This window comes from Poecilia reticulata, linkage group LG4, assembly GCF_000633615.1.
Source record: "Poecilia reticulata strain Guanapo linkage group LG4, Guppy_female_1.0+MT, whole genome shotgun sequence".
Taxonomy (NCBI): domain Eukaryota; kingdom Metazoa; phylum Chordata; class Actinopteri; order Cyprinodontiformes; family Poeciliidae; genus Poecilia; species Poecilia reticulata.
In genome coordinates, this window is record NC_024334.1 from 29555235 (window position 1) to 29578785 (window position 23551).

General features: G+C 40.8%; 1 protein-coding gene across 9 annotated transcripts in view; it reads right to left on the reverse strand.

The window, feature by feature from the left end:
- Positions 1-23551, reverse strand: part of elavl4 (ELAV like neuron-specific RNA binding protein 4) — an 88641-nt gene that overhangs the window by 36812 nt on the left and 28278 nt on the right. For 6 of the 9 annotated variants that reach the window (XM_008407864.2, XM_008407865.2, XM_008407862.2 and 3 more), the window contains 2 exons: positions 15538-15624; positions 10262-10508 (listed from right to left, as the gene is read on the reverse strand). In XM_008407864.2, coding sequence (XP_008406086.1) covers positions 10262-10508; positions 15538-15624 — 334 coding nt within the window. The remainder of the gene's footprint in view (positions 1-10261; positions 10509-15537; positions 15625-23551) is intronic. The other 3 variants (XM_008407866.2, XM_008407869.2, XM_008407870.2) reach the window with 1 other exon arrangement.

Below are 23551 nucleotides of genomic sequence, written 5' to 3' on the forward strand. Positions count from 1 at the left end.
GCACATGTCCGCCTTCACTGAGAGACTAACCACGAGGGGCTGGAGGAGTAAAGAGGTGGGGGCTAAGCTCCACTCCTCTGGCAGACCTTTTGTGCAATTGGACGTAAATTGTAAAGGGAGGTGGGCATGTTTTTCAGTGGTAAAAATCACTGCTATTTCTAGTGAGAAGCTCTTTGGTGTGTTGGCGAGGAGTTATGACTAAGCCATTATTTGTTTCCTGAGGAGCAGCAGGATGCCCAATGTGCGAGATGAGAAAATGAGTGTACTTTGAGCTGGTGTCCTGCCTGCTGGCACCAATATGTAATTTCATTTTTTCCCCCCCAGTTCCCGTCTGTGTATACACACATTCATATACAGTAGGTAGGAGGGAGTAAATAAACACTAACGCAACTTTGAAAAAAATCCTATATCTTTATACGACCGGCATAAGTAGATACACGCAGAGCTACGTGGGTATTCAATCAAGTTTTATACAAATAACATTTTTATGACGCCGTGTACTGTATGGCATACAATCTTATGCAAAAAAAGAGATTCAAGCGCTTATTGGCTGTCATTTTATTTTTTTTTTGCCTTTTGTTGTATTATGTGACTAAGAGCCATGAACTGCAGACATGAAAGCATCTCCATCTCATGCTATCATCAGGCAACACACTATACTCCCTTTGATCTAAAGTGGGAGCTACCAAATGAAACACATGGCTGCGAGAACCTATTTTACAGTGTACCTTGCTGCACTCTATTGTTCCTAATAACGCTCCCTACAATTGTGCAGCTATTAATAAAAAAAAAGTTCATTTGAACTGTAGACGCTGCAGTAAAAACAGGTATTGTATGGCGCTGCAGTTCCATGTAGGTGGGAGAGGCAATTTGCAGTGCCGTTGTGTTCAAATTGTATTTAAATGATTCATTTTGGGCTTTCATAAAAATAAGAAATGCAACACAGTCCCTGCATGAATCTGTAAAGATGTTTAAAAATGTATAAATATAAAAAAAATAATAAAAAAATCCATTTGTGAGACGGGATCTTTACGGGCTATCTATTTCAGTTTCCCATTGATTCCCATGTGCTGTCAGCAGCTGAATTTCCTGTCACTCAGAGGTCAGAGAAAGAAACGCAGTTGAAAACGGCACAGAGGAGCTGCAGTGTGCACAGATCAAGAGAGCTATGAGCAAATGATGCAAAAGCATCTAATGAAGACCAGCACTGTTTCAATGTAACAGAATATCTAGCTGAATTGCTACAAAATTTTAGATTAGACAAAAAAAGTTTTTATCTGTCGCATTGCTTACATTTCATGATTTCCCCTTAGGAGCTACAGCAACTCCAGGTAGAGCTATTTCTGATGCCATGAAGCTCTTCAAGATTTAAAAAGGTACCCTGTCACCAACTTTATGTCAAGCCCCATCTCACTTGCCTCAAAGACTCTCAACCTCATGAGAAATGGGAAGAGGGACTAAACACAAAGAGAACAAAAGACTGTGGGGCCTCCAATACCAGCAGTACAGTAAGAGCATCCATGTGGCATGCATGTATTGAGCCCATTTAAATAACTAAATTCATAAACAGAACCGCATCCCCCGCACATGCATCTACTGTAGATCCCTCTCCCACTCACTCATTCAACACATCTTTTCCTCCTGGGTTGCCAAGGTAGCAGCCACTGTTGCAGTCAGGAGGCTCCCACTTTCAGTTCCCAAGGCCCTGCTTCCACCAACACAGACACACACTTGCCCACGTAGGAGCTCAGGGACAAACACGCACACACACGCGCGCGCATGTAAGCCACCCCCTCACGGTGGCTCCCAGAGCCTCGGGGCCAGTGGATGGCAGCCTGCAGTGTGTGGGCTTGTTGTTTAGCAGTGTAGCTGAGAAAAAGGAGGAAGGCAAGCTCACACACCAGACAGAGGAGCCCCCCTTTGAGTCGTGGATAACCCTGTTATGTCAGGACAGAGAATTATAACATCCTGAACCAGCCTGGGTCCCCTCTGAGTCCCTTTACCCAATTCAGGCAACACTCTGGCTTTTCCACCCGCTTGCATAAAATAAATTTAAAAAGTGAAAGGTGAGAGGGCGGGGAACCAGCCTGGAGGCTCTCTCTGCCTTTAGGTCCGGGGCCAGCACAGGGGACAGTTGCAACCCCTGTGCTCCATGTAAAGGCCATTCGGAGTGAAATGAAAGGGGACAGAGGCTGTCTGACGTGAGGGTCACAAGAGAAACGGTGCAGCCAGGCAAGCTCAGGACGGCCAGTTCTCGGCATAAAGATAAAGCGGGGAAGGGAAACTGAAGGAGGGAGGGCGCTGAGAGGGGAGACAGGACATTCTCGGGACTCTGAAACTTTAATGTGTGTCTGCCTGCTTGTGCATGCACCTCTGAGCCTGTCAGCTCTCTTAATACCTGGCTTTGGAGATGTCAAATCCTTTTTTCATCTCTTTCCATGTCAGCTTTGTTCACACTGTCTTCAGCCTTCAGCCTATTTTCAGGCTCAGATAAATGCAGTCTGTATGTGGGATATAAACACCAAACTAGATCTCACACAGCATGATTTCAGCAAGGATTAACAGCAGTTTGTAACAGTTTGTAGCTCCTGGGAAAAATATCAGATAGCTGTTTAAGAGGTAATGTTGGGGGGAAATGGCTCAGATTTTAACTCTAAGCATGAACACGCTCTGCTTCGCTCGTGATCACGACGTGAATATTAATTTTTGATGTACCAAAACAGAGCTGCGGATCAGTGAAAGGATAATGTAGTGAATGTTACCTCCACTGCTATGTTGTTGTAGATCAAAACGAGATATGTTTCACTTCGAAAACGATTCCACAACAAAAACTAATGAAGGTCAAACCTTCATATTCAGTTTGGGCAAAGCAAACTGCAGCGCCTTAGTACTCATACCCACTGAACATTTTGTCATGTTACAACCGCAAACATTAATATTTCACAGATAAAAATCTTAAAAACATTCTGCACACGTGTCTTCAAGCATTTGGTCAGACTGCAATTACAGCTGCAGGTTTTCTGTTTTCACCAGTTTTACATATTCAGACACTCAAATTTCTGCAGTTACTATAAACAGCAATTTTCAAGTCTTGCCACAAAGTCTCAACTTTGGCCATTATAACTAACTAACTGACTGACTGACTAACCTCTCACAGATTTTCCTCCTCTATTTCTCTCTATCAGTCCATCAACACTGACTAGTCTAATTGTCCCTGCTGAAGAACAGCATCGTAACAACATGATGCTGACCATATTTTCCAGTAAAGATGGTGTTTTCAGAAAACTACTACCAGTGGTAGTTTCCCAAGAAACATGGCATTTTGCATGTAGTCATGGTTCACTTTTGTTTAACTGACCAGACCTTCTTCTCTTATGCATTTGCTATATACGGAAGATGAATCGAATCAAACTTCAAATTGTTTCCAAATGCTTTGGTGTTCTTCTTTATGCCCTTGCATAGAGACTGGATTTGTGGTGTGAATCTGTAATGGTTACAGATCGCTGCATGTTCCTCTGTTTCATTTAAAATTCTCCTTGGCTGGTCTTGTTTGGATACCCCTCTCTCTTGGTAGTTTGCCACACTCTATCCATTTTTGGGGAATAACCTCATCATGCTTTCAACCTTTGAATAATTTTCTTTCTGACCCTTTGGGTGTGTTTACTAGACGTGAATCCAGTTCTCTAACAGACATATTTGGCCTTTACTGAACAGCTGATTTTATGAACAGATTAAATTCCCACAGTTTGACAGAATTTTATTTTGGGGTACTAATGGTTGCTACCGTTAAATACACGCCATATTTTTCAGATGCTTATGAAACTCCTTCCTTCTACTTCGCAATTATGTTTTTCGCTTTGGTCCAACACATACAATCACAATAAAACACATTGAAGTTTGTGGTTGTAACATGGCAAAATGTAAAAATAAAAACCGTGACTAGAACAGTATGTGTTGGAAGCAGTTTGCGCCCACGTTAAATGAATAAAGGTTTTACCTGCCCTCATGTAAGGATGTATCCAGAGAGGCTTTCATGAAAAAGTGAAGCTGCTGTCTGTCAGAGGTGCTCCAGCTTGAACTACTCCACATCTGACATCACTCTCCATCTATTTTTCATAGCCAACATCTGCTTGGCTTGCTACGTTGTCACTATAATTTGCATCAGTTCCCCAGATTCCCTGTATAAAACCAACACATGGAAGGTGACTAGCGTGCACAAAAGGACTTCAAACAGCGGGCTTTTAGATGATTTCCTTACAGGGTTTGATGTAGAAATAAGAATTACTTCAACTGCACAAACAGAATAAATGCAGGCTTTGATGCAGAAGCTTTGTAAGTGCCATTACCTGAGGAACATAAGGGTGACATGAGCAGGAAGAAAAAGGCCATCGCTATTGTAATTTTGCCGGGCTCACTGCTCCGGTAATAATCAACAAGATGCTGGAATGCAAAAAACCAGCTGGCCATAAAACTATAAGCTCCCCTTACCCAAACTGCTGCCCCATCGAAGCAGTCAATCCTCACTTCAGCGTAAAAAAAAAAAAAAAAGTTATTTTCTTCTCCACATCATTATGAAAACAAATGTGTTCTTTTCTTCTGCAGAAATGCAGCTGATGCAGGAAAATTATCCCGTGAAATGACTTGCTGACAAGGATCAGTCAATTCAATTTCTGTGTGCACTGGCATATGTAGATGTTTGGCAGTGCTGATTCAGTACAAGGTCCACATGAATTTCTCTCAAGTGTTGAAAAAGGTTTTTAACTTGTGTCTAAATGAGGTATCACTTGGATTTAGGTCTCAGAGTGGTTATTTATCCGTCATTATTTATTTGATTTACTTTTCCTACGATTTAAAGACAGATGGAGGGGAATACGTATGCAAAGTGCTGTAAGGGGGAATATTTTAGCTCGCAAATTCCAAAAGCTGTTGCTGCTGTGATAAAAGTACATTTACAAGTCGAGGTAGGAAAACTTTGGAAATTCACAGCGCTGTGTATTTATATTCAGATTTATGAAGTCTCCGACTAGTTGCAAAATCAAGACATTTTCCTATCTGAGCTGTAGATTGCTGCAGCTCCTCCCGAGTGGCTATAGCCAGTCTGTCAGTGTAGTTGGACAGTCATGTCTTGGTATGTTTGCAGTTGTGCCATACAGACTCCAACATCTTAAAAAAGTGAAAATGTTCAAGGGGCTGCAATTCATTTTCAAGGCACCACTGCGTCCCCTTCACAAGCACAGAGGCAGACAAGGCATGAACAGGTGGAAACCCAGGGCCTGTGTGCAGGTGTGTGTTTTTGTGTGGATTTGCAGTAAGCTTGCTTTAAATAAAAGATTAACCTGCATGTCCCTGGCGTTTTATGAGAGCACCAGGCAGAAGCAGTTGCGTAAGCAGGCATGAAGGTAGGTGAGCAGGCAGTCGTGCAGGGAACAAGAAAGACACCCAGGGGTGGCTCTTCTGCTGGCTGAAGTCAGCCAGGGTGACAGACAAAGCTGAAGTGTCTACGCCTGCCAGCACTTGCCTGAGCCTCACGCCATCCTGGCGTCATTGGATTTGACAAGAGCAAGTCCACAGGAAGCGGCGAGGATGCTGAGGACCTGTCTGTCTCGCATACCTCTGAGAAGTTCAAGTGCTAACACCTTGTCAGCAGGTTAGTCAGGACTCAAACACAGCTGGAAAAACAGAGGTGCAGAGAAACACATGCCAATTATCGTTTGCTCGAAGTGCGCCTGATCACGTTTTAAATACTAAAGCTGACACTGAAGTAGAACCGCTCTTACTAATAGTTAGAAAATTTGCATCAAAGTGCTTTTGTGAATATTTTTGTGAATTTTTCTGACAACTAAAAAGCAGCTCTGTACTTTTCACTCAGAATAACAGAATATGAAAGAAGACGGGTGTTCTAATTCCCACCAGTATGAATAATTTGGAGCTACTGAAATCCCTAACCGTAAAGATTCAACATAGCAAGAAAAATACTCTCCTCTTTAAATCTTGACACACTCAGAAATTTTAAAAGAAAGACTCTAAATGTCGATCTTCCTCACATTCATTTGCACATTTTAATGATAGATGAGGAAAGGCTTCTAATGTACGCTTCAGCCTGAAAAAAAAAGAAGAGAGATCTCTTTAGACTTACCACCCTCCCTCTCCCAAACCTGGCTTAGTCTGTTAATGATTTGGATGACTGTTAGAGAGCATGAAGCCTCTTGGCGTTCCCTGCTGGAAGGAATCAGTGCTTTGTTAGCCTAAAAGTTTGCACGGGAAAATTGCACCCATGGGAGAGCAAAACAGGCATACACCGCAGGGGGAAACAGAGGGAGAGCAGGATTTATTTATAACACTTTTGCGTCGATGCTAAGTCATCACATAGTCCTTGTAGTGCAGAGCAGAGAAGCACCATAAACAGCTAAGAAGTGAGCGAACAAAGATCCTCATTCCTCTCAGTCCCCATTTACGAGCAGAGCAAATTTACAGCGATGCTCGACGTTTCTCAAACTCTCTCCAAGTATCTGCCGCTCGCTCGGTGCCTCGCTGCGCCTGCTTGGCAAATCACACTTGAAGCGAGGGAAGAGGGGCGGGAGGAAGAAAAGAACCAGGTGGAGAGAGACCGCGGTGATAGCGATGATGATAGCATGTGGTATCCCGGGGTTATTTTTGCACACAACATCCACCATTATCCTGACGTATCTGACTCTCAGGCTCCATTTTGTGACCCATTACGGCATAAGAGGAAGATGGTCTTAAAGAGGAGCCGTGGAGCTGCAGAAATATGCTTCAAAGAGCGAGAGCCCAGGAGGAGGCAGCAGTGTTCGGCCTGCAGCAATCCCCGGTTTAACAGTCAACCTGTCATTTCTGTTGGACTTTTAGTTAAGAGGAAATCAAATTTAATGATTTAGCTCACACAAGTATCTATGCATGGGTGTGTGGTTTTTTTTTTTTCTTCTTCTTCTCCCTACTATGAGTGCCTGCTTGCCATCCCATGGCTTGGTGATCTTGCCTGCCTGCCTGGTGCTCTTTAATGAGATTATCAGGAGTAGAGTGTCAGTAAGTAGGATCTAAAATGAAAGCCATTATGGAGCATTATCAGGGAGCTGCGCCACCCTCCGCTTCCCTCCTCCACACCCACCAAAGATCCATCTGCCGCATGGCCACCCACACAGCCACTACGCCCAGATTACAGCCGTGATTAGCACCGCAAAGTGCTGCTTAATTTAAACACCTCTGGAGAACATGTGGCACTTTGCTGCACGGCTGAGTCGCCATGCTTCAACACGCTGAGGACAAGGACGCCGTGCGCATCACTTAAAATGAATCTTCTCTAACGCCCAAACTGTGAGGCTCGCACACGAGCCCAGTCAGGCCGTGTGATGTTTGATTTCTTGAGTAACAGAATTTTTTTTGTTAACACACACCTTAAACAAATGCGGCTTCTTACTTACCTTTTCCTCAACCGATGTGATCAGCGATAAGGTTTTTGTTAAAAAAAAGAAAATATTCATCACTCTCCAACCAAGTAACCGTTATAATACTTCTGTTTTCGTACAAATTTATACTGTTTGAAAGGCAATAACTTTAGGAAAATGTCTTTGACTTTAAAAAAAAAGAATAGGATTCAGTCCAGTGAATACTTTAGACTAAAAGTGCAACTCTTCAGCCTCAGATGGACTTTAACCAACAAAATCACCTTCTGGTTAACTTTCCTTCTTTCATTTCACCAAAGGTGTTTGTCCATATATAGCTCTGTTCAAAATAAAAGCAATCCAAAATCACCAACCAGATCAATCATGACCATTGGTAGAAATTAGATTTTTACATGGCCAGTAACATGGTGGTAAGTGGAGGAATATAAAGATGCAAGCTGCTGTTTCTGGACAACTGAAGCATTATTAAATACTAATTATTATGCAAAATAGTGGCAGTAATGATGGAAAACAATGAGGTCATTCATTCTGTGAAAGAAACATGTAATGAGAATGAGAAGTTGTCTAATAACTGACCCTTATAAGGCAGAAAATGTTGTACATGATGGTTATAGTGCAGTTCTCTGTAAACCTCTCCTTGTTTATCAAGGAATAGATATAACATTCTGCTGTTGGTATAAAGAAATGGGTCAAAGTACATGTTGGAGTTGCTTGTCAAGTTTAAACCAGTCAGAAGCCTCAGGTCTTCAGAGATCTGCTTGCTCTGTTCCAGGGATCAGAACTAAATGAGACAAAGCAGTTTTTAGTTTTGGTATTCCTCAACTTGACAACAAACCCCCTGAAAACTTGAGATGTGTTAAAAGTGCTGTTTCCTCTGAATCACGGCTGAAAACATGTTTGCTTACAAAAGCTTTTGATCAAACAAACTGACTAATGAACTGTTTGGTTCATTAGTCAGATGTGGTCCTTTTACGCTTATGCTTTTCTTATGATTTTCTTTCCGCCTTCCCTTTGATGTCCTGTAAAGCTCTTTGAATTTCCTTCTGTATGAATGATGTTATAGAAATATGCCTGCCGTGTACCTTATCCCTTACTCCAGACATTGATCAGATACAACATGCCATCAGTAAAAATATGAATGGAGAGCGAAAAACAAAACCAGCAGTGCAGAAAGTGATGGGTTAGACCAGAAAAAATGGGGAAACGAAGGAAAACTATCCTTCTAATGAATTACAGAGTGTGCATTATCAGCTCCGAGATGACTGACGAATGTCTACGGTGAGTACTGTAACAATTAAACAATACATATGTGAAGACAAGCTTTTGATAAAAAGCATCTGCGAAGCTACATTGCTTAAGAAAAATGAGTGGCGGCAGAGAACACACTGATTGCAGGAAAAATTATGCAACGTTTTATGGATCGATGAAAGAAGAGGTTATTTTTGTGGTCGAGGACGTACAGACAGTTTATCAGATGACACATAAAAACTGAATTCAAGCCCGAGTGCATTGTTATGCATGGTGGCTCCGGCATTATGACACTGGATATTTATCGGAACCTTGGGATCTGGTCTGTCTGTTCCAGCGATCATGTCATGGATCACTTTGAAACCATCAAAATGTTATTGCTTTACTGATGCCTGATGTTAAAGAGGAAGAGTTTGTTAAATGGGTGTTTAAACAGCCTGATTTTGTGGCTTTAGTTGAAAAGAAAATCTGCAGGTTGGCATAAAAATTATGTTTCTATTGCAAAATCAAGACATTTCGAGGAATCGTTGAATCTCTTCTAATCCGTTTGAGTTGGAGTTCCTTCTCTCTGGTGCAAGTTGGTCAAATCCTTACAACAAAGCTGTGATTTTACAACTACATGTATGTTTTGCAGCCAGGCTTACATGTCCTTTACAAATTCAAATGTTTACTTCACGACTAAAAATGCTTCGACACTAAAATAACTTTCTCCTTAGTTTTTGTACAGTGATAATAAACCTCTCAGTGGCTTTATTTGTCATGGATGTTCAAAATGTATTTGAGTGAAGGCAATTAAAAAGTTTATATGTGTTGCAAGTAAATTTTTTACCTGCTGGAATTATTTCGAGTGCAGCCGTAAGTTAATTCAATTAATATTTTGGTTATATACGTTTACTGCGCATAAAATGCAGAGATCAAGCACATCAAAAAGCACAAAATAGCACTTCAACAGTACAAACATGTTCAAAAGTAACTTTAAAACTGGCTTGTCCCATTGTTTATGCTGAGAAACTAATATATTGCAATCTATCGCAGCAGATTTTTTTCTTGTTTTACTCTATTAAGGCTCCACTTGTGACAATAGCTGGCAACAAACATGAATAAAGTAAATGCATCCAATGCTAACTACCTCAAATACTTGCAGTTACAATAGTAATTTCTTCTTCACTTCAAGACTTCTTACCATCTGAGCAGATGTATTTTTACTGAATCTTCATGTATTCTGAATGAGCTTAACTAAATAAATGACCCTCTTTCTATCGGCACAAGGTTGTATTATAAACAATGCATTCACACAGACAACCTTTAATACGGCAAAATAGTCATGTACCTATAAACAAACTCGGCGTTAATAATAACTTGTTCTCTTCTTAATGTATAACTAAACATCTAACTACAGTGGCATAATTTGTCTTCTACTTCAGTTTAAGCATGTCTGTGAATTAGTCGTATCAAACATATAGTTTTTATGTTTTTAAGACTTGGTAGAAAAATTCCCAAATTGCCTGGTGATTTTCTATTACTTATAAATCTATAAGCATAAATAAAACAATTCTCCATCATGTGTGATGCAGCCAGGACTCCTTTCATACCTGTGATCTTATCGCGAACTAGCTTGCAGGACTCGATTTCGCCGATGCTGCCGAACAGGCTGCGGAACTCCTCCTGGGTCATGTTCTGGGGCAGGTAGTTCACTATGAGGTTCGTCTTGCTGTCGTCGTTTGTCGGACCGGTCTGCATGGGCGAGGGGCAGCCACGGCTGTTGGTGGTCGGGCCGTTGGCTGTGTTGCCTCCACCGCTGGGGCCGTTTGTCACCGGAGCCTCCATGTTACTGATGATCTTTGAGAAAACGCAGGAGGAGAAAAGGGACGATGAGAAGAGGTTCACGAGAGAGGAAGGACTGAGCAGAAGGAGGAGACGGAAAAAGATGGCATTTGATAGGATGAGAATGACAAAAATGTTACCCTGAAAATCTTTTTTCTTGCAAATAAGTTTACTTAATTTGAAGACAAAAGAAAATCAAGAGAAAAAATACATTATTTTCTCTAATTTCCATGAAGATGGAAAGTTCATAAAATGTGAACTTTTGATCCAGGAAGTTTTTATAACAAATTTGTACCAGAAGCATTTGATCCTCCTTGAGTTAACTGCCAACCAATAAATGCCACATATTCTACATTAAAAAGATGTTGAATAATTTTAAAGTCAAACTTATTCAACTCTTCATATTCCTCAACATTATTATACAACCCATCGCTCTTTTATTTTATTATTAAGTCTCACCTTGGAGAACGTGCTGTCAACCTAGGACTACCATCTTCTTTAACGCTGTTATTCTGCCTCCATATTTCAACAGAGTCAAACAATTTTTTCAAATATAAATCAATGAAACATGATTATCTCCTTGGTGCAGAATGTGGCTCTGAACCATAACAGTTCCACCACCGTGGCTCACAATTGACACGTGATCCTTTTTCTGAGGCTGCCTTAATGTGTCTAGTGTATTACTTCAACAACATGCAGTGTTTCCTATTGGCACACATAAACTTCTACCACCTACAGCTGCAGAGTTACTTGCAGAATAAATCCTGGGAATGTTTCCATCTCCTAGTCTTGGTCTCAAGTTGCCTCCTAAAAGGCGATTTTATTTAGGCTGGAAAGATTCTTTCATTGGTACTTTTTCCTAAAGCTTTCAGAGAGCTCTGTAAATCTTGGCATGGTCACACCTCGCACTTCAAACGCAAAAAAAGGAACACCAGGTGCTAGTTAGAGGTTTAAATAAGACAGGTTTCATCTGTTACCACATATGGAGGCTGTGATCACTGGCAAATAGTCTGCAGCAGAAGCTTTCTGAAAGTTAAAAAGAAAAAGGTCTAGGATCGGTTAAATTTGAATGTTAAAAAATTTTTTTTTATTACTATTAAAATGGAAATTACAACAAACTATTAGATTAAGCTGACCTTTATTTGAGAATTTCATCTTTAGTAAGAAGGCAGAATTAAAGAGGATCAAAAAAAGCTATGCATATATGTGCATATATTTTAACATTATAGATTCTCATACTGTCATGCCATAAAATGAAACATCCTAACTCATTTAAATCTTCCCTTAATAACTATGAATCTTAATTAATTCCTGATGTTAATGAAGGAATTCATTAAGATTCCTTAATGTTACAAAGGAAAGTCTTCAGGAATGAATGTAAATGGACTATTATCAAATTGTTAAAGTTTCATCTTTTGCATAAATACAGTAACAAACACATAAATCACCACAGACACACACAGTACATTTAACATCTAAACACTCATAAATACAACAGACACAAAAAAGTTAAACAAGTAATCCATCATAATCTGTTTGCAGTTCATTGATGTCTACTGAGGACTGCAGGTAAGGACAGTATCAGAGGGAGCCCTTCAGCTGGCAGTCTGATGGCTGATGCTGCTGCTGTGACAGAGGGAGGTTTGCATATTTATATAGGAGTTTTTTTGCAGAGCATCTCGGGATCAAAGTGTTCATAGAGTGACTGTGAGGTTGCTGTGAGTGTGAGAAAACGCAGGCAGAAGTGCAAAGAAATGAGAGTCGGGGAGAGGTGATTTCCACCTTGGTTTACTGCCAAAACAGTCCGACTTTTGATTATTTCAACATTACAAGGAACTCCGCAAACAGTTAGATTAAACGTGTCCACGTGATCAAATGAAACATCTGTTGTGTACATTAGGGAGAGAGTGTGCATAAGATAGTAAATAGGCTGTTTTGCCACTCAAGCAAAAGAAAAAAAAAACGGAAGAGGAACAGAGACTATTTTTACTTAAATCCTCTGTTTCCCATCTCTGATGGACTGCATTGATGGTGATTCTGCATGAAGAGTCACGATAACTAAAAGGTGTACTTGAGTCCTGTCACACAACAGCAAAAGCTCTTTCTGCCCTAACATTATGGCACAAAGAGCTGATGATGCAAACGCCCTTTAATCTGATTACATCAAATTTGTAAGTCATCGCTCAGATCTTTTCTTTCCCCTTGCTCAACTATTCAGCTTTCGGTCTATTTTTAACTATCCTTAAGTATGAGCAGAAAGGCTGCACTTGGAAGCTGGCTGGTTTTAGCAAAGGAGAAACGACAAGTCCTGCTCCTCTATTTCTGGATTATCAAAAGGCGGGGCTGGTGTTCTAATAATATAGCTCAAAGCACAATTTAAAAATTTCCTTCTGACTCCAGAAATAGTTTCCAGGGAAAAAAAAGAGACCAAATTACACACTTACTTTGTGCTCATTTCTTGGCTTTAATTACCTTTTATCTATATGGGATACAATAAATTAAACAACAGATTTTATTATTTAACAGAAAAATGTTTATACACATTTTTTTTAAATACTTTTTCTATCACACCTTTTCCTTTCAGCACCAATTTGCTTGCATACATGAGCACCCAGTAATTTTTTAGCAACAGTGTTCTTCATTCAATGTCTCCTGGACAACTGTCAAGTAATCTATCTTTCCTTTGATGCCGTAGATCATAACCTTAAAAATGAGTCCTAAAAAATTCACACAACTCCAGTAAACTTGTCATCTAGTTTAACTCTGTCAGACTCAGATGATCTCTCCCAAACAACTACGTCAGCAATGTTACTCGATAGATTACCTGGGGTTAAAACATCCATATTCTTTCCCTGATTTCTGGAACAGCCTTTAAAGCGAGGCTGTTTTTTTTTTTTTTTTTCTAACACCCTTCTGTTCCTCCACAGAAAACACGCCAGCCTTCTGCTTCCTGTTCCCAGCACACAAACGCACGCACAGGTTTGCATCCATGCATCGGCAGTGAGTGGAAGAGCACGCACTCAAAAGGCAGCGCATACATACGGAGAGAGAACAATGGCTCTGGCCCACAGCAGAGAACAAACAGACAGGGAGATGTCTAAAAGCTCTTAAGATGAGAGCTGCATGCAAATTGTTCTTTTGACAGTATCCTTCCCAGCTCACTCACCGCTCTGCCACAACAGAGATACCGAGACAGGCTGAGAAAGACGAGGGGAGAATGGCGTCTACTGTAGCCATAACAGAGTTGATTGGAGAGGGCCTTGTTAAATCTGTTTACATTCCCCGCTGAGCACCATTCTGTCAGAGAGACTTTCAACTCCATGGGACATATTCCGAGGAGTTTTTACACCAAAATGGCTGCCTCTAATTAACAGGGACCTGCAGAGTCTCAGCAGCCAATTATATTGCTCTCCTCATCCCTGCCCACCAGCGTTGGTGGTGCTCAGCGGTCCACTTCATGTTGGTTGTGAACGCTCCAGCTGTCCTGGCTCTCCCACTGTGGAGCCTGGTGCTGGGGACACAATTCATAGCATCCACGTCTTGCTGACTGTGCACAAATGCTGCGGCTTAGCCTCAGGAGTTATATTTCAAGCCCTGCGTGGGACATACAGCATTGGTCTGTTTTTTAAAAAGTAACACGCCCACTGAAATCCTACATTGAAACTCGATATAAAAAATATGTATACATATATACATATACTGCTGCTCATCTTCAGAGAAATAAAACACGGTTAGAACTATGAAGCCCTTAGGTTTATGGTGATCTTGACATTTTGTCCTTTTATAACCTCAAACTTCACTGTATTTTATCCTTTTATGTTGCAGATCATCTGTAAAACGGAAGAAAAAGGACACATGGATAAAGTGTGCATTCTGTTCACAAAGAATACATTGTTAAGCTGCCTTTTGGTGTAGTTACAGCTGCATGCCTTATGATGTATGACTTTCAGCTTTGAACATCTAGAAACTACGATTCTTGCCCATTTTCAATGGAAAACGTTTCAAACTCAGTCAGATGGAACGGAGAGCATCTGTGAACATAGTTTTTCCAAGTCTTGACACAGATTCTTAATTTGAGTTATGCCAGAATGTTGACAGAGCAATTCTACGGCATCAGTACGGTTTAATCTAAACCATTTCAGTAAAGCTCTGGCTGTACTTTTACGTTTATTGTCCACCAGAGCTATGGATCTCTGCAGCTCCTCCAGCGTTACCGCTTGGCTCTTGGCTCCTTCTCTGATTAATGCACTTCTTGCTAAGCCTGTCAATTTAGGTGAACAGCCATGTCTTGGTAGATTTGTAGTTATCCTGTACGTTTTTATTTCTGGATGATGGACTGAATTTGAAAAGCAATACGGAGTAACAAAGTAACTCTATTATTTTTATTTTTTTGCTGTTGTAATTTTTGAAAACCACGTATAATTTTTCTTCCACGTCATAGTTATGCACATCATCTGTCACTTACAGTCCCCCGTAGTGGGTAAAAGTTTATTGCTGCAATGTGAAAATAAGTCGAGAAGCACAGTAGGCATTAACACAAAGCAAAGCAGTGAAAAAGCTTTGGAGAAAAGTGCATCAGAGTAATACTGAGAGGTTTCAAAAGAACTTGAGTGCTTAAAAATAAGAACAAAAAGCAAAAAAAGCGAAGTAAAAACTTGAGAAAGTCTGAGTGTCTTACAGGAGGGAGATGTCCCTCTGAAACATCACAGGAGACATGTGTGAATCATTTTAACCACTAGAGCATGAATATGTAGAAAGAAATTTAAATTTAAACTAAGTGGCTCAGTATCTACTGAACTCCCTCAAATAACTACACATGCTGAAAACGTCAGCAGCTGGAGCAGCTTCCTCTGCCACACGTCCTCCCTGCTGCCTGCATTATAAAAGCCCCCATCCATCAATCTCTCCTCTAGTTCCAACTGTCTCAGTCAGCAGCATCACCAAACCTGTGTGCAGTTATGTACACAGTCAAATATCAGATCATATCACTTCATGAGTGTGTAAAATGGCTGGGCCATCCATTTGGCAGAAGTAGTCTCCTTACCATCTTTGGCTGTGTCAGCAATCCCTTCTCTGCCCAGCCCTGGAGCTGTGGGAGCTCTGCTTGACGCCACTGTGTCTCTGTCGACCCCTATGGAGCGGAGCACAGGGAGGGAGGGACGCACAGCCCGCCGTCAACATCATACACTCACTTTGCAACGTTAGGGTTATGGTGGGATTTGGGGGAAGGGAGAAAATGGGGTGATTAGGGTGTTGGCAATGTGGCATCGTTGTGGGAAAAAAAAACACTCTTGTACCTTTAAAGTCAAACTAAAACAAAGGCAGCTCTGGAGTATGTTTCACAGGCGTGAAAATGGAAGTAAACACTGGGAATTGTAAGATGTAATTTCTGTAAATGCTCAGAATTTCCTCAGCCCAAAGAATAACAAACGCGTCAATTGAAGCTCGTAGATTGGCGTTGTGGCTGCAGTGACCTTGGCAGAGTTTATAATGAGGGCTTCCCTCTTGCTCTCTGAAGGTAAACAAGCCTCTGGTTGAAGAGACAGAGCTGCCACAAATGAGCAGGAGCTCCGCTCACTGACTCTCCAGAGCGAGGGGGAGCTTAAACGCCCGCAGCTACCTATGGATGCTACAAGAGCCAATTTAGCAAGAGAAGAGGAAGAAAGAAGGTATGACCTCTGCCTTCATTTACTCCCTCAGAGAGACGAGGAGCGGGAGTGAGGGATCAGTTGGGAGGATGAATAAAAAGGCAAGGGTTGAGTAATGGGGAAGACACTTCCAATTGTTCAAAGGAAGGGAGAGGCAGAGGTGGGAGAGAGGAGATGGAGTCTGTACATGTTCTGTTGTCAATGTGTCTTGTAAACTAAGACAGGAATGCATAATGGAGGTCTAAATGAGAATGAACTGTCAGTTAGAGAGGAGGGAAAAGGAGAGGAAGGGGCGGAGAGGTCAAGGTAGAAAGGAAGACATGACATCTCCGAGCTGACAGGTGGAGGTAAATATTGAGATATTTTTGGCATCGTCACAAAGACAAATCATTGGAGCCACCTCTCGTTTTCAGTGTGGTGAAGTTCAAAGGATTACTTTTGGAAGTGGGGTCGGGAAGAGCATGAACTTTATTGGGACAAATTGGTTGTGAAGATTTAAATTAGTGGAGATTAACATTTTTCTTTGGATGGAAAAACAAAAAAAATCTATAAACAAATATGGATTTTATTTTTAGACAAATATATTTTATATATACACAAATATTGTGAATATTTGTGAATAAATTTACACTTGTCCTCCCAGGGTTAAAAAGGACGATTAATTTCAGAGCTTTTCAACCTTTAATGTGACCTATAATAAAATTGAAAAAATAAAACAAAATAAGGTTCTGCCTCTGGTTAAGTCACTCTTAACTTGACGTAAGCTTTTGGTCACCGTCCTGTTTAAAGATGTAGTTGCTTTTCATCCGCTATATTACAGCTGAGGTTTCCTACCTGGTTTTGATTGTGTAATCACAATTTTCTTCAGCATGAAAGAAAAGCTGAAATTAATTTTGAGCTACAATAAATAATGGCAGATGGGTATTAAAGATGTTTTATTATTTTTTTGCTTTGCTCAGATTATTGATCACATTAAAGGTGAAAAAAAAATCTGATTTATCTTGGTCATCTTCTGTTTAGATCAGAGGTATGTAGAATTTATGTGAGGGTGGGAGTGTAAACAATGACAAGGATCGTTAAATCCCAACATGAATTTGAAGCCAAATAAATACAATATAGCACAACTGACCAACATCCTTTAAATCAAGAGGAAATGCAGGGCACCAAAGGGAAAGGGATGTCTATGAAGTATGCATATCAAAGAGATTTGTCCCATCCTTTACATGTAAACTTGAAAAGCTACCCTGAAAAAAGGAAATGTTAGGCAGAGGTGAAACATCAAACACAATTTTTACCCACTCTGCAAAGCCGTCACTTTACATACTAAGTGAATGGCGTGCTGCAGCAAGCAGACAATGCAGGGGTTTGGCTGTATGTCGAAATGTGGTGATAAAAATGTAGGAAGCAGCAAGCAGATGCATATGAATCTCATTTCCAACATCTAACGTAGCACAGGGGGCACAGAATGTCAGGGTGGGGGGGAATGAAGCTGATGTTCTTCAAGGGAGAGTTTGTGACGCCGCATCTCGTTTCTCGACTCCTTTTTTTTGACGCTCGGTGCTCAACCATTTGATTAAAACAAAACAGTCACAGGTGACACTCGCACACAAACACCCACACACAGTTTAACCTTGCTTTCACATCCTCGCTATCCTTGTGTTTATCTCACAACAGCACACGTGCGCCGCTTCAGATGGAATCTGCAGTGCAATTACACAAGCCAACCACCGAGATGAAAAACCCGCTCATGGATACATTTTCAATTATTCAGGGAATACATTTCAGTTGGCTCTCAGATGCTGGAAAAAAGTTATTATATAATCAATACACTCTATAAGATCATTAATATTTGATGCCACAAAAGTGCTTCCCGTCTCCTTGGGCTTCCGGCCAGTGGGATCTGGGCACCGCCGTCAAAATAGGACAAGCTTTCTCCGCTGCAGGCAGAGAAACATTTGCTTTCCTCTAATATTTGAAAAACTCCCTCACTTAGTCACCTGGAGCGCATTTAGACTAAAATTTAACATGATCATGATTGAGAGACAGTCTGCCTTCTTTCCTTCCAGCGCGGTCAGTGTTGTCACTACTCGTCTGCTTTTAGTCAATAAAACTACCATTTTATTATTGCTGCCCTGGTGCAAGCTTCCCTCTCCCCCCTTTTCTCCTACAGAGCTAAGACAATCAATTTACCCTGACTCAGCCAGGGTAGATGGAGGCAGAAGAGACTGCAGAGAAGACGCTGGGATGCGGGATCACTTCACAGATAGACGCACTGCCTGGCAGCTACAATATGGAGCCAGTATTCAACTAATCTGAGTTGATAGACTTTGTCTCCCAATCTTGCCCGAGGTTTTATTTGTGTGTTTTCATCAGTTTTTAATTAAACCTTGATCCTAAATTTATTGCAGGTGCAGCGATAGCAGAAAGCACGCTTCCCCTTCTTTCTCTCTGCGCCCCAAAGCCGATACCCGCTCTCTTTTAGAGAAAGTGACTCTGAATTGCAGTTCCTATCAAACCGACTGAGACACAAAGAGATTAATACGACTTTACTATCTCAGTTCCTCGGCCGGTCGAGTTGCGTGTAATGCTCTCTGCGCTATTGATTTTTATATTTCTCTCTCCTCTCCCTCTCTCTTCCTGGCCGTCTCTCCCTCTCGCCATCGCTCCACCTCCACCAGCCTCTTCCGAGCCTCTGAAATGTCCTGCGGGTCAGACGGATGCTGGGCCGGATCAATCAGGAAAAGTAATCTGGGACGCCTCATGCACGCAAGCAGACACACACACACATCACAGGTACTGACACAAACACACGCTCTTCCTGTGATGCTCTCTGGCCTGCCTGCCTCCACTCCCATCGATCTGCATCTACTTTACCAAATGGATTCTTCTCCTCTTCTATCCTCCTCCACCTCTGTTCTCCCTGTGTGACTCAGAATAATAAATGTTCCAGACTGCGCAAGACGTGTATGTAAGCAATTTTTCATTTAACTTTGGCTTGACTTTTTTTTTTTCCCACTCTCCTTCTCCCTCCTCTCTTCTATTTCTTTTTTTCCTTTTTGTGATGTTTCAGTCGTTTATCGGGATCGATGGGGTTTTCTCAAAGACTGCCTTGCAGTTCTCGGTAATAGTTGCATGCTTGTGTGAGGTCAAATGTCATGATAGACTGAGCCCTAAATTACTTCAGGCATCCTAAACAGAATCTAAATTTATCGAGGTGCTACAGATGTTGACATATTATGCCTTTTTTGAACTAAAGTACCAGAGTTCTCAATGTGCCATGTTCATTTTAAAATGTCAACTACAAAAACATGAATTTATGCCTGATATTTCTGCAGAGGATGGTCCTCAAAAAATACCTCAAAAAATAGGAAGGGATGAAAGAAGGAAGGAAAAAAGAAAGGAAGGAAGTTAATCAAGCAAGGAAAAAGGGACACGTGGAATGGAGGAACAACATCTTAAGGAAGGTAGATAGGTAAAGGTGGGCAGTGAGTGCTTGACATTTTGCCCTCTTACCTTTCTGCACTTTAACTTTTAATACACAAGTTTTGCTGCCCACTTTAACAAGACAGTTTTAGCTTCAAAGCAATATTTTATTACTTTCTAAAGAGGTTCCTCGCTTATTTTGGTTTCATCAGGGGACATTATCTGTTTTTTAAAGAATCAGCTGCCTCTATCATGAATCACAATCTAAAACAATAAAAGCATGGCGTTACATAAGATCCTCGTAAAATAAATAATAATAATTTAATAAATTTACCCTTGAGTAGGAACTCACTTTTTGACAGATATGAAATCGAATGAGGAAGCAATGGGGAGCCCAAATTGGCAAAGGGGTGAACTTACCCATAAGTATTATTGGCAGGCTCACACCAGCGTCTGTGTGTGTAAGAAACATGCACAGCTCAACCCCTTACAGATGTCAATCATAGATTGTAATTTTGTTCTTTTCTGCTTCTATTTAAAACCTGTAAACTAATCATTTCCTACTCATGCACCATTTTTCCAGTTATGGAAATTGCCATTTATTTAGTCTCTGATGCCTATTTGACATCAATTGACTTGCAAAATATGACACAGATCATGACTCCTGATCAAACGTAAGTGATTGAAAGTGACCTTTTTGCTGGTAGTTTTAATTTACGGGAGTGTGGTAAGCATTTTTTCTACACTACAATGTAGAAAAAATGTACAGGAGGAATTAATATATACCTCCTGCATATTAATTCTGCAGGAGGTATGGATAAGAAACATCCTGCAGTACATGGCATAATTCCCTGAAAAGTCAAGTATGAAATGACTGAAACTTCTAGGGCAAAATGAGCAGCATGCATTTTTTCTTTTTACAGAATTCAAGATGGATAACCGTTAGCAGTTTTGTAGTAAATACATTTAACTATTTTTATTAATTTTTCTTGAAACCAACACAATAAATAAAGGTGGCTGAAGTAAAATACTGACAAATTTTAATGGCTAATGCAAGTTTTCCACCCATGCTGAGAACTAAAACAACACACTCCCTCGTGGGCAGTCAAATCAAAGAGCATCCGATGCTTTAAGCACAATGACCAGTTGTTCTGTATGTATATTGTTAAGAGCCACATTATGTCTGTCACACACACACATAGTAAAGCCTCCACTGCTCAGCCAAACTGTAGGCGGAACTGGAGCCATTTGTCCACTGGCTGAATCCCAACTCTGCACCAACGCAGGCAGAAAATTGGTGAGCATCTTGACTCTAGAGATGACACTTCAATTTGTGCAGCTCCAGTGACTGGTGCTCTGCAGTTCCTCCCCTGTGGGGATGTGAGATCAGCTGGACACCTGCCTGGCCGCTTGGCCGGAGCCCGGAGCACAACAGGGACCGGGCCTTGGAATGGAAGGCCTGGCCTTGCCCGTCAGCCCGATCCCTGTCCCTGAGCCCCTCAGCCCTGGCCTTGGCCTAGCCTCTTCGGCCCTCATCACTGTTCCTCTAGCTTCACTCCTGTGCCAGTAACAGTCCCTCACCCTCCCCTCTTTACTCATAATTCCTGATCCAACTGTCAGCTGTGGCGCCATTCCTCCTCTCAGACATTAAATCCCCATCAACAGCTTGCCAGCCTTTGTCTCACTTCTTGCCGCTGCAGCTTGCACCTCGACTTCCAGCTCAAGCCGAATCAGTAAGATGTCTTTGCTGTGAATCAGTGTCTGTCCTGTTGTAATCCCGGGGTGTGACGAATGACAGTGGTCGGCCCAGGCGCTAAGGACATTTTGTGGATTAAAGAGGCTAAATCATTGTCCCCTTCCGCACTTTACCCGCTCTAATTAAATTTAAATATGGGCAAAGGTTTTAGTGGAGATGGTATCTTGTGTCTGAGCAGAGCTGCAGAATACATAGCAAATGCACAGCAATCACAGTTATCAGTGTGTGCAATACTAATATCGCAAAGGACAAATTGAAATACAAAATATGTCGTCAGTTATATTCCGAACGTCATGAACTAACAATATGCATCACACTACCCTGTCTGATGCATCCTTACTATGGTGCATACATCTGACAAACGTGACAGAGACTGATATACTAAAGGTCCAGATCCTAAACATCAAAGTAAAAGGATACAAAGAGAGGAATGATAAATAAAATATATAAAAATAAACTAACTCAACAATTATATTTAGGGCTTAATGAGCTTATTTCATGACTTAAGGCCATTTTTATTTAAATTTAACACCCATGTGAATTACAAAAAGCAACCAGATGACATACTCAACACTTTACTTCAATTTATTCTACTTAATGTTTTAAGTAGAATAAAAAATATAACTCTGTTGTTTTTGTTTTTCATTATTCTGATGAGTTCCAGTCAACTATTAAACTATTAAACAGTTGTCTTCAAGTAAAACCTAGTAAAAAAATACTATTTAAAGGTTTGAATAACAACATTTTAATTGCAAACAATTTCAAGCTATTTTTTCAAGAAGAAAAATATTTCTGTAAAAGGCATCCTAATATCTGTCTCTTTTGCTCTGGTTAGGGATTCTGTTTACTGGTTTTGTTTGAGATCTGATCTACCGATTCCAACCAATCCATGAGTTTTTTTCAATGGGTGGCAAATAAAACAAACAAACAAAAAAAATGCTTCAGATAGATTCAGATGTTATTAATTCAACTGAAAACAAGAATAATGTATAAAAAGTATATGTCTTAACCTTCTTCTCTTTTTATTATTTGAAATAAAACACAAAAGACACCATTAAGTGTTGGCTGATGTGCAACAATTGTGGGACTTCTATCAAAGTGTTTAATAAGAAAATCTATTTATTTTAAATATCTGGCCTACTGATGGCCAGTCGGGGACAATCAAAGGAATATTGGCCTACTTTGATATTTTTGACTGAATGATGGATGCATCTCTAACCATTTATCACGTTAATCACAAGAGAAACTTGATGGACAAATCGATAGTAAACATGTAATAATTTAAGGCATAATTAAATTAATTGTAAAACCTAGCCTAAAATTAAGAATAATTAATAAGAACGAACGACTTTTCATGAGTTTTCGAGACCTCACAGAAACACATCAAAAACAAATAATTTTGTAACATCTTGGTCTCTAAGCAAGATGCATGATAATAAGTATGATGAACAAGCAAAGCAAATAAGAGCAGATTTTAAACTGTGAGACAGGTGTGCTGACCGTATCAGACACAATTTTCTATAATTTTAAAATAAAACCAGGTTTTCCATCTTTCCTCATTAACCAGAACACAAAACAAACATTTGTTAAAACTCCACTAAGATGAGGTGACACTTACTGTAACTGTTCTTTAAATAAACACAGCGTATGGAACAGGCCTGCGCCACTGCGAGATGCATTTTAGTGAACAGCAAGCACTTTTCTCCAGTGCTCATTTCTGTTGCGCTGAAGTTGCTTTTAGTTATAAGCTGGGGCACTGTGTGGAGGATGTAAGGAAAACAGCCTGCGAGGCTGAGCAGGCCGATCCGACTGAGTCAGCAGCATCGTGTGTCATGACAGAGGACACCGCTTCCACAAACGGCATGCAGGTGAATGGGGCTGTGCACCTGCGCAGGCAATCAGCCTGTAAGAGCGAAGCTGCGCCTCTATCTTTAGTAAAAAAAAATGCACCAAGATGCACTGCTGCACATTATGCACATGTGTGAGTATGCTCACAGTTGCAGTGTCCCGCTGCATGTTTTGGGTCAGAAATAAGCAATTCAGCAGGGTCGTGCTATTCTAGCCAACTACAAACGTCCACACATTGCTTAAGCCTGCAGTTATGCTCAGTTGTTGGCAGGCTTAACAATCCCTAAAGGCGACCAGAGCAGAAACAGAAACTTCTAGCTCCTCTGATTGAACTTAATTTTCAGCATAACACACAGTAGGAGTTCTAATTAAAACTGCTTTGA